General features: G+C 37.1%; 2 protein-coding genes across 9 annotated transcripts; one reads left to right on the forward strand and one right to left on the reverse strand.

The window, feature by feature from the left end:
- Positions 1 to 1,046: 1,046 nt before the first annotated feature.
- LOC102620155 (uncharacterized) lies at positions 1,047 to 4,886 on the forward strand. Its single transcript, XM_006475340.4, has 5 exons — positions 1,047 to 1,949; positions 2,391 to 2,443; positions 3,712 to 3,878; positions 3,954 to 4,105; positions 4,204 to 4,886. The coding sequence occupies exons 1-5, from the start codon at positions 1,142 to 1,144 to the stop codon at positions 4,650 to 4,652; spliced, it is 1,629 nt and encodes a 542-aa protein (XP_006475403.1). The 5' UTR covers positions 1,047 to 1,141; the 3' UTR covers positions 4,653 to 4,886.
- A 250-nt stretch (positions 4,887 to 5,136) lies between these two features.
- LOC102620716 (pentatricopeptide repeat-containing protein At2g33680-like) lies at positions 5,137 to 10,486 on the reverse strand. Of its 8 annotated transcripts, XM_052435562.1 has the most exons (4): positions 7,048 to 10,486; positions 6,263 to 6,336; positions 6,023 to 6,153; positions 5,137 to 5,791 (listed from the first exon to the last, which is right to left on the reverse strand). In XM_052435562.1, the coding sequence occupies exon 1, from the start codon at positions 10,348 to 10,350 to the stop codon at positions 7,801 to 7,803; it is 2,550 nt and encodes an 849-aa protein (XP_052291522.1). In that variant the 5' UTR covers positions 10,351 to 10,486; the 3' UTR covers positions 5,137 to 5,791; positions 6,023 to 6,153; positions 6,263 to 6,336; positions 7,048 to 7,800. The 8 variants fall into 8 exon arrangements, with proteins under 8 accessions (XP_052291522.1, XP_024953081.1, XP_006475404.1 ...); XM_025097313.2 differs by having other exon boundaries at positions 5,137 to 6,336; positions 7,048 to 7,165; positions 7,584 to 10,486; XM_006475341.4 differs by having other exon boundaries at positions 5,137 to 6,336; positions 7,048 to 7,448; positions 7,584 to 10,486.
- Positions 10,487 to 11,105: the final 619 nt, after the last annotated feature.

Here is an 11,105-nt window from a genome sequence, read left to right on the forward strand (position 1 = left end):
TTGTGTAAGTTGCAAAAAGAGATGACTACAGCCCAGTAAATAGTCAGAGGACATATTTCTTCTCAAAAAAATATTTTTCTTGCACTAATAGAATGTTAGGGTCTCATAACGGTTGAAACATTTTACATATATGCATACCTGTAGTATGTAAATTCATACGTACACGATAGTAGTAGTGTAACTTATTAAAACACACGACTATAATCTAGTAATAATAAGAGAACATATCTAGTGAAAAAATATATATATTTTGCACCAATAAAATGCTAGGGTGTCATAATAATTAGAATATTTTACACATTTTCACGACTACAGTCGTGTAAATTCATACATACACGACAAGAGTCATGTATGTCGGGTGCAGAACAGAATTTTAGCAACAAATTCAAGTTTTACCGAATGTAGTTATAAAACCCATCAAATAACAGTCATATGATGTAAATGTAATGAAAATGTGAGTTGCTTTATTGTTTATCACAAACCAAACAAAACCCCTAAATATAATATAATGCCAACAAAATGAATAAATAACACAAAATAAAAATAAAGCTTCAAATACCTTATTCATGAGATGAATAATGCACCCAGCTCAAACTAAATTCTCAGTGCATTAGCTGTGCATGAGTGATTTTGAGAGTGTGGAGTGAGTTGTTGTTGTGTGGAGTTAAAAAGAGTAAGAAGTAAAAAGTGTAAGTGTTGGAGGTGAGTTGTGTGTGTTTTATATTTTTTCTTTAAGGGTATTTTAGATAATGTACCACATAAAAAAAAATATATAGATAATTTTCAACTATAAGATATATTTAACTAAATACCCCATTTTTAGGGCATCTTTAATTAAAAACCCCCCCGAGAATTCATTCTTTCACTTAAACGTGTTTCGCGTTTTCTGATTGGTTGTTTAGATGCTGACAATATGGGCCTACTTTTTTCAGCCAATAGGATGCAACAGTACACGTAAAGGGAGTGAAAGAAGACACAGTAGACACAATGCTTACGTGTCAAAGTCTAATGCTGACTGGACCAAACCCCTAAAACCCAAACACCTTGCTCCCTGACCAAAGTACAGAAATTAGGGTTTTTGTTTTTGCTTTAGCTTCACTTCCTAATTTCTCTCGCCGATTGAAAATTTTTGACAATCGAAATGCCTACGTCTCTCCTTAACGAACTCACGAGCCAACGGAATCCCAATGGGTTAATCAGCGAAAATTATAATCTCACTCTAGCCCAATCAATGCAGAGCGTTGTAGCTGAAATTAAAAAAGAAACCCCAAATTTCACTCATTTTGTAGACATATTCTACGAACTGATGCAAGCAAAGATTGACCCACCTCTCGAAACCATCTGGGTCTATGTTGCTTTGAGCTTTCGAAGACTTAATTTCACGGATGAGGATCCTTTGAATCAATTATCAGTAGTAAAAGACCTGTTTCAGTTGATATCAGCTTGTTCAGGTTCATGTGGTTCTTCAAAGAGTATTGCATTGCTGGCTCCAGTTGCTTTTCAAGTGTATAAAGTGGCTGTTGAACTAAAAGGAAGGGACTTGGGTTCAAAGAGAGACAAGAAAGTGATACGAGAGCTGAAGTCTTTGATTGATGCGATTCTTGGGTTTGTAATTGTGTGTTATTGCAAGAATTTGAATGGACAAAGTGATGTTATCAGTGACAATGATTTGAATCCGATTGTGCCGGTCAAGTATCTCTTTAGTTTGTGGATGGATAAAAATGGAAATTTAGAGTCTTTTTTGCCGCTAGTAAATGCTGATGTTTTTAGAGGGATTTGTGAAAGAGAGTGTGATGTGAATCACTTGGCTGGGGTGGTGGTTGTGGAGGTGTTTTTGTTGAAATTTTGCTTGAATTTCATGGTTGGGGATGCAGGGAAGGAGTTGGAAAAAGAGTTGACAAGTTGGGTTGTTAGCTCCATGACCAAAATTCAAAATGTTTACTTCTTTGGTGAGTGCTCTTACTTACTCTTTTGTAAAGGGCAAAAGATTGAAATTTGGAGTTTCTTCATTCGGGTGGTAGTTTTTATCCCCTTATTTTAGATCTATCTGTTGTTTTCAACTTTTACAAATAACATTGCATTTTTCTACATATTGGTATGTTAATCCTTGTTTTGATTGGAAAGTTTTGAATGTGCTCTCATCTATAGTGTGAAACTATTATATTCAACTTCTCTAGTCTATTCTTCAATACTTTTACTCTCTCTGCCGAAAATATGCCCTTGTTATTGGACGTCGGCAATTATATATTAATAAAGGTGCACTTTAGGAACTTGATAGAAAAATAAGTAGTTGTATTGTATTTGTAGGATATGTTTTCTTAAGCGTAAAATTGATTCTAGTATGTTTTCTAGTCTGATTAGTCTCTTTCTTATTCTTAATTGCTTACCAGAGACCCTACTGAAGATGCTTTTGGAGCCATCTTTTCTTTTTACTTCCATATTGGTTAGTATGTTTTCTTCCATTTATGTGTCTTCTCCTGTTGGTTTGTACTTCTTAGTAGGTCTCTGCCTCACTTGGTAATGCTCTTGTGCTCCTGTGATGTGACTGTTACTTGAATGTAATTTTAAGAAGGAACAGACCCCCTAGCAATTTCTTAATCTAAAATAAAAAATGAGGAAATGTATTTGTCTCTATGTTCATTTGGTTTTTGTTTCCACTTCATCACATTCTTTCATATGGTCCTTTTAGATGGGTTTGTAAGCCATTTGGAGGGCTACAAATTTTTCTTTTTTATCACGATTTACTTGGAGCAATGGGCTATCAACTTTGCAAATATTTTTTTATAGGAAAATGTTATTTCAACTGAGTCATACCCTGAGTCAAACAGCAGCACTTTGAAATGCACTGTTTTACTTAAGCTAAATATATATAGATCGTGATGTTTACAGCCACAACTCTCTCCAACCACAGAGCATCCCTACAACCATTCTCCTGAAATCGCCCAATCGCCACTACCCATCATAGAAATTTACAAGTCAGCCACAACTTGCTCCAGCCACCACCCTTAGCCACCGCCATTGCCAAGCCATCACGCAACAGCCACAACCACTCACAAAGTGGCAGCAACAACTCCAACCACAGAGCATGACTCCCCACAACCACATTCTCCTAAAATCACCCAATCGCATAGCCACTGCCACTGCCACCACCCACAGCCATCATGCCACAGCCACAACCAACGTGATATTTCTGCACCTGGGTTTATTTATTATATATATGCATGATGAATTTAAATATTCGTTCTTTCATATTTTTGATGAAAAATGAGGCCTAAGCTAATTGATTTAGTTTTTGATAAAATGGGAAGACTTTTTTTTGTTAAGTTGCACATATTCTCGAACGACACATCACAGCAAATGAAGATGCTTGAATCGTGTGGTTTGACTAGTGGCAGGTTGCTCTGCTTCTGCTTTTGCATTTTTGTTTTTATCTAAGCTAAATCGTGTAGCCCAGAAGGAAGATAAAGGGGGTCTGTAATTGGGATGAAAAAGGGAAAGTAAAAAGCAAAAGTTCAAGTTCAAATTAAAAAAAATAGAATGAATCAAAACAGTGTCATCGTTGGTAATGCTTGGGGTTTGATTCAGGGTAAACATCAGTACTCTTATTTATTAGCCAAATTTTGCCTTTTTCTTGTGGGAGTAAGCTCCCACTTTTGAAATTTTTTTTTTGGTTATTTTAAAACTTTTATCTAATGGAGAAAATATGTGCAGAGTTCCAATGATGAAGTGTTATTGAGGAAAGTTTTATATGATGCTGTGATATTGGTGGAATATTCTTTCCTCAATCCTAAGAGAGCAGCCCATCTACCAGATGAACGTATTAAAAGTCTTTCCTTGACAAGATTGATTGCTATGCAAGAAGCCATAGAGTTTTCAAGGTATGAATAACTGAATATTGCTCTAGAAAATTTTGATGAAGCGCTCATTTTGCTCATCGTTTGTGCATACTGCAGGGAAGATGGAGATCAGAAGAGAGCTATTTCTTATGCTAGTGCCTTCTCGAGTTCCAAATTACCTTCTCAAATCATCAAATGGATCGCAAGCCAGATTGGCATGGATGAAAAAGCAAGTATATCAATTGGATCCTCACCTAAAGCTCTTTTGAGTAAGCAGCTATTAATGCCATTTACTTCTTATCTGTACCTCGTAGGTTACAATAATTTATTTTCTCCAATATTGAGCTGTAATTGGTCTATTTCTTAGGATGGCTGCTAAGTCTTGAGAATCAAGGTATACGAGTTTTTGGTGATAGAATTTTGAAATCTCGTGCCAAACTAGCTGTAGATAATTCCAAAGCAGACTATGAGCATCAATCATCAAAAATTGAGGGGAAAAAAGCAAATGACAATCTTCTCTTTTACATTGATAACAAGGGAGAGGAAGAGGAAAGTGAAGGTGAGGAGAACAAAGAGATTAACGAATCCATGAATGCAGCATTTGTTGCCGCTGCTCACTCTATGAAAATGACTGAAGACAGTGGGAGAAAAAGAAAAGAAAGGGGAAGTTCTGGCAAGAAGAAAAAGATCAAGTATCACAAATTCGACCTCTCAAACACTAGTGATTCAACTAAAGAGAGGTTCTCATCCGTCAGTAACAAAGGTTCGAGTAGTGAGAGTGACATTGCAGAACCACTTTCTGACGAAGATGTGTAAACAAAGGAGCAATAGATCTTAGATGGTGAAAGATGACATCTCTGTGGCTTTCTTATGCTACTCTCTAATGGATATGTAATGTTTTACTAATTTGAATATAGAAATACTGGCATATGAAGATACCATGATTAGCACTTAATTAGGTCATCATTTGTGGTATGATTGTTTTGTCCCTATGAATTAAAATTTCATTAGTCATGAGTCATGACTGGTCTAAGACCATTAAGTAGCTCATTCTCTAATCAAATCCCAGTATACCTAGGGAATATCTATATTGTTTACCTTATTGCTCTAGCATAACTAATTGGTAGTGTTGTCTATCATGTTATTAGCATCTTTTTTTTTTTTTTTTGGTAAGTAAATAGGGAAACACATACTGCTTATAGCAGTAGTCCAGTCTCCAACTAATATGTTTTTGTGATTTAGCTGTGTTTAGAATATTGTTCAATGTAATAACACTACGATAATATGATATAGTAAAAGATAAAGTAACCAACAAATGGATATAAAGAGTAAAAGAGAGAATTTCATCTTTCTACACTTTGTACAAACATGAGATACATATGTAATTATCTTTGAAGAATGTTAGCAGTATTCTTTTTGCAGCAGAAATTTAGAACCTGAATGCCACAGGAAAAACTGCTATTTAATATCTTCCTGTTTATTCTTACAAAAAGAATGGCAACAAAACATCCACGGATTATATTTAGAAACTCACATAAACAAGGCTAAGGCTTACCTAAATGAAAATCACCCTTGTATGGTTTACTTACCTACATATTTAGAAATTAAGCATAATCCATCTCTGTAAAGCGTATTTCCAATTATTTCACCATTTATAGTTGGCTTGAGCCGGATTATAATATTATCGGTTGGACACATTTGGCTCTGTCATGAGTCGAAGCATCACCTTATAAACATGGGTTGTGTATGCCTGAATCATCAAAAAAGAAAAATATGATAGCACCTGTAAATATTGATGTAAGCGGCACTGTGGGAGATTTTGTTTATTTTGTATATTTGGAATATCTGAATTTCAGCTGCAGATGGACGGAAGGCTTCTTCAAGTTATTTGAAAAAGGATCTCCTCCAAAATTTCAGGAACCATGGTTAATGAACAAGAAATTTCCAGCAAAATTCTGTAAGAGAACACCATTTCAATTGGAAAATTTTGAGAGAAAGACAAAAAATAAGGAAAATTTACAAATATAGTAACACAAGGGAACAGCAATCAGCTAGAAATAGATAAATTATCAGCATTAATAAAAGTTTATGGTCAATATCAGCATATGAATTTTAATAAAAATAATATATCATTGAATTCCAGAAGAGCAGTGAAAATGCATTGACTGATATTTGAGATTTCTCACCTTCTACCAAGTCAATGGTTGATCTTAAGCCAACGATGATCCTTGTGCTCATTCAACAGAGAAGCTACTGACAGTATGAGGACTTAAAGTTTGACATCCAATGTCATCCAGGAAGAAGAAGTTGATGTTGCCTACAGATGCCTAGTGCATTTTTAATGAAAGGATGTGTGCATGAAGCCCAGGACAAAAAAATTCTTAACTACTGTACTTGGAGGATGACAAATGGTATCAGAGCCAAACCTGGCCAGAAGTGTGGTGATCTGTCAAAAGAACCCTGAGGGTCTCATTTTGATGCTCCTAAGGGGTTATATTGCCTGCATGCATAAGCAAGTGAAATTTTGAATGAAAAGAAATTGGTGAACCATGCTGTTATACAGCAAAAGCCAAAAAAATAACATTCTCAGGAAAGGGCTTTCTTAGAAATTTAAAGTAAAATTAAAATCTAAATTACACCATAAAAAAAAGGAAAGAGTAGATAGGGCAAGAAAGTTGGTTGGTCCACACGCGTAAGGTTTATGTAACTTCTAACCACATCATATGTTTATCATTCTTGTTTTGAATGGAGTCTTCACAATAAAAACCATTGTGGGTGCTTATCCATCAGGTGAAAAAATGCTTTTGTGGTGACTCGTGTGATAACTTCTACAGTTATCAGTAAGAGAATTAATTTTGTAATTGCACAAGTACCCACATATTTGACCACTGAATAACCGTTATTTAACCAAGAAGAATTAGATTAGTATTTTCAACAGAATTTTAAAACAATTTTCTAATAATTGCGGTAATCAAGTAACAAAGACAAATGCTTGTGATTAATTTTATTATGAACTCAAAATACAGACAAAATTGGCCTTAATTGTTAGTTTATCTTTATCGCACAAGCTACTAGTGTTGATCTAAATGGCCAATTAGTTAGAAACCCAGCAAGAGGGTCAGAATAAAGACAAACATACCAAGACGTTGAGAAATGACAATATACTGCGAAAAGAAGCCCTTCAAATGAAAAACGGGAAGGAATTGCTTACAATTGGATCAGGATCTTTATCTTGGTAGCACATAACCAATGGGGCATCGGTGTCATTTCATTCAGAGTTTGAGCAGGAGGATAATGTTCCAATGAACTTGCTGAAATTGATTCTCTAGCTGCAGTAATTAAATTAAATGTGGAAAAAAGAGGGTAAACAAAGACAATTTTTCTTGAGTTCTGCCTTCATCAATTTGACTTTAATCTCAGTGATTTATGCGTTGCCGCCTTCAGTTACAATGCAATCCAATCAATGAATTAATCAGATTAGTTAAGCAAAAAGATAATAGCAAATAAATGATTAGTGGATATAATTAGAAATACAAGTATCCAACCTTGAAAGATCCAGTTTCCATTCTAAATTTAATAACAGAAACATTTTTCAAACAAAAGTGAAGTGCCCTGAACCACACACACAACAAAATTTTAAAATATGAGAGACAGACAGAGAGAGAATGCTAAAGTTCTTATAATTAACTGGCTTTTAGAGTCAGTAGAAGGCTAAATATTATTAAGTAGAAGGTTAAATATTATTACCTCAAATTCCATTAACCGCAAACATCTGGACAAATCTGGCGATATAAATGCCTGCCTGCTGCACCAGCTTGATCAAACTGACCCTTGATCATATCTGAACTCAAAATGCTATAGGCATGTGTCCAACCGAAATCATATTCTCCACTAGCTCATCTAATTTTATATAAATTTCTTTGATTTTCAGATGCGACCCATCCTGAGACTTGAATATGTGGACTCAACCATCAACTTCTATCCAACTACATGAAGGCTCCTTTTTAATACCCTGACTACTCAAAAGTGCCCTGACCCCGCTGAAGTCATTCCACCTACCTTGGGTGGCAGAAATGTCAGATGGAAATACGTAATTTGACTCCATCTTCGGTTCAAGTTCTAAGAGTTTCTCTGCATCCTTCTCATCAAGTTCAATATTTCCATGCCAGCTACAAGCCCCAAGAAGATTCTCCCATACCAAGGCATTTGGGGTGAGCTTTGTCTCTGTGATAAAGTTTTCAATTTCGGTAAATTTGCCAGCACGACCTAGAATATCAATCATACAAGCAAAATGCTTGATCGTCGGAGTTATTCCATAAATTTTTTTGATTGAGCTAAAGTGCTTTTTCCCTTCTTCAATCAAACCCATGTGGCTACATGCTGAAAGAACTACGACGAAGGTGATCTCATCTGGCACATATCCTTCATCTAGCATCATCCTGAAGGCTTCAAGAGCTTTTTCTCCTAGTCCATGTTTCACATATCCTCCTATCATCATGTTCCATGATGCTGTATCCCTTAATACCGAGCCCTTGAAAACAGCTTCTGCATCGTCAATAGATCCACATTTTGCATACATAGCTACAAGTGCTGTAGAAACAAACATATCAAGTAGATGCCCTGTCTTAACTGCTATAGAATGCAGCAGCCGTCCATTTGCTAAAGTTGCCACAGGAGAGCAACCATTCAAACAGCTGGCAAGAGTAAATTCATTGGGCTTTATTCCTTCAAGCCGCATCTTTCTAAAGCACTTAAGAGCCATCTCTGCTTCACCAGCTTGAGCATAACTAGTAATTATGGCTGTATAAGCAAAGAGGTCTTTATTAGCCAAGCTGTCGAAAGCTACACCCGCATCTTCCAAGCATCCACTTTTGGCATACATGTCAACAAGAGATGTTCCCACAACATGGTTACCATCAAGACTGTGCTTTATGGTATGAGCATGTAGTTGCTTTCCAAAACCTACATCTGAGAGGCTAGAGCAGGCCTTTAAAATGACAATAAATGTGCACATGTTGGGCTTGAATCCTTTTAAAAGCATCTGGTAGAAGGTTCTTAGGCCTTGGTCAGGACTTTCATAGTCTTGAAATCCAGATAAAAGAGCATTCCATGAAACTGAATCCTGATGGGCTATTGCCTCAAACACTTGGGAACCATACGACACACATCCGTTTTCCATATACATGCTAACCAGGGCATTGCCAACCAGAGTGTCAGATTCGAACCCATATTTGCAAATAACGGCATGGATGCTCTCACCACAACGCTGGTCACCTGTCTCAGTTGTAGCCCTAACAAGACTAGTAAGGACAAATTGATTTGGTTTGACGCTCGACTCTCTCGTTAGATTAAATATTTTAGCTACCTCTTGGCAGCATCCTTGCTGATCAAGGCAAGTGATAATTGCACCCCAAGCTACTACATCAGGATCCTTGATCCTGATGTAGAAAACTTTTAGTGCATTATCCACCAACCCACACTTGGAGTACATATCAACAAGACTACAACTAAGAAATTTATCAAGCGCACAGCCAAGTCTGATAGCCATAGCATGCACCACTTGACCCGCTTTTATATAACCTGAATTTGCAAAACCTTTTAAGACAGTTGATAAACTGAACTTGCTGAATTTCTTCTCCATATCTTTCATACTACAAAACAAATGCATAACCTTTTGGCCATCACCACTTTCACCATAACCATTCAGCAACGCATTCCAAGACACAACGTTCAGTTCAGGCATGCTCTTAAACACTCTTTCGGCAAGTTCCATCCCGCTGCATTTAGCATAAAGGTCCACAAGAGCAGAACCAACAAATAAATCCGAAAAAAACCCAAGTTTTACTGCTTCCAAATGGACCTGTTTCCCAAAACCAACATCATGAGACATAGAGCAAGCTTTCAAGCAAGTAGCTAAAGCAAACTCATTAGGCCTCACACCTTCCCTTTGAATTGCACAAAACAAACAAACGCCATCGCTACCATATCCTTGAGCCACAAACCCTGTGATCAGGGCACTCCAAGACACAACATCTCGTTGAGGCATTATATTAAGCACCCTCTGTGCATACACAACGGTCCCACATTTGGCGTAGGCATTGATCAACGAAACCCATAAATGTGAATCTAGTTCTAATCCGCACTTAATGACATGACCATGAATCAACTTCCCCTCTTTCAGAGACCCTTTTGCAGCAGAGTCATGCAGCAACGAGGAATATTCTCTCAACCTCTTCTTGTAGTCTCTGTCCTCGTGCCGGCTTCTCGCATTTGGTTCACTTAATTTTCTGGCAATCTTGCCGGACACTGGATGAAACTCAAGTGGGAAGTTTTCGGCAAAATCATCAGTGGATTCATGTTCGGCTACAGCAAGAACACGGGAACAAGTATTTGACCGTGTAAACAGCAATAACGAGGGTAAAGTATTATGAGGTTTATGAATTGAGGGCAATAAGAGGCTCAGCGGACGGGGCATTGCGCCTCGCATATTTAAAGGAAAAAACTCATATTTCATTCAATCCCATCTAATTTTAGAAACAAAGAGAATCGAATTGACGGCAGTTGAAGAAGAAGGACAACAGCGACCCCGACACGCATACAGGTTACAATTGTAAGAGAAGCTCTGCGAAATATGCCAGGTTCGGGTCTGTTACCGAATCGTTGTCGGTACCATTTGCAGATGGTAAATGGGCCGGGCCTGGTGGAGGCAGGTCGTGGGTTTTTTGGGGAAGTCCAGTTTGAACTCGGAGAGCCGGCCTAGGCTCACAATCATCATGGGTCTAGGCCGGGCAAAGTTGAGCCCGGTCCCGGATTTTCCAGTTTTTATAATAAATCGATTTCTTGAAATATTATTCAATTATCATTAATTAATTTGAATCATTTGATACATGTATTCTGTGATCTTTAGGGGCTAAAGATTTTAGATTTAAATTTAATGTTATAAAACTTTAAATGCCATGGGCCGAACCCAGACTTTTATCTTTAGCCTGGGCATTAGGCAGCTTTGCAACGGACTTGAGAAATCCAGGCCCAAGCACAGGCCCTAATGGTAAATAATGAAACCATTCAGCACTCAGCAGTACAAAGTGCGCAAAGGAAACCCACCACCAAAGCAACTTCTCCAACCGCTCTGACACAGCTTTCTCTTCTGATTTTTCGGCATGCTTGTTTGCAGAATTGCAATTATAAGTAAGGAGCCCATACTTCATTCTGTTTATGTGAGTAGATGTAAGTTATATTATCATACACCGTTTATGTAAGTTGATATAA

Source organism: Citrus sinensis, chromosome 1, assembly GCF_022201045.2.
Source record: "Citrus sinensis cultivar Valencia sweet orange chromosome 1, DVS_A1.0, whole genome shotgun sequence".
Classification (NCBI taxonomy): Eukaryota; Viridiplantae; Streptophyta; class Magnoliopsida; order Sapindales; family Rutaceae; genus Citrus; species Citrus sinensis.

Excerpts from the sequence above, each read along its gene's own strand:
- LOC102620155 (XM_006475340.4), top strand. The coding sequence starts at position 1,142 with ATGCCTACGTCTCTCCTTAACGAACTCACGAGCCAACGGAATCCCAAT. Across the intron at positions 2,444-3,711 it reads TTCTTTTTACTTCCATATTG|AGTTCCAATGATGAAGTGTT; the intron begins GTTAGTATGTTT and ends AAATATGTGCAG. Across the intron at positions 4,106-4,203 it reads CTCACCTAAAGCTCTTTTGA|GATGGCTGCTAAGTCTTGAG; the intron begins GTAAGCAGCTAT and ends TCTATTTCTTAG.
- LOC102620716 (XM_025097313.2), bottom strand. The coding sequence starts at position 10,350 with ATGAAATATGAGTTTTTTCCTTTAAATATGCGAGGCGCAATGCCCCGT.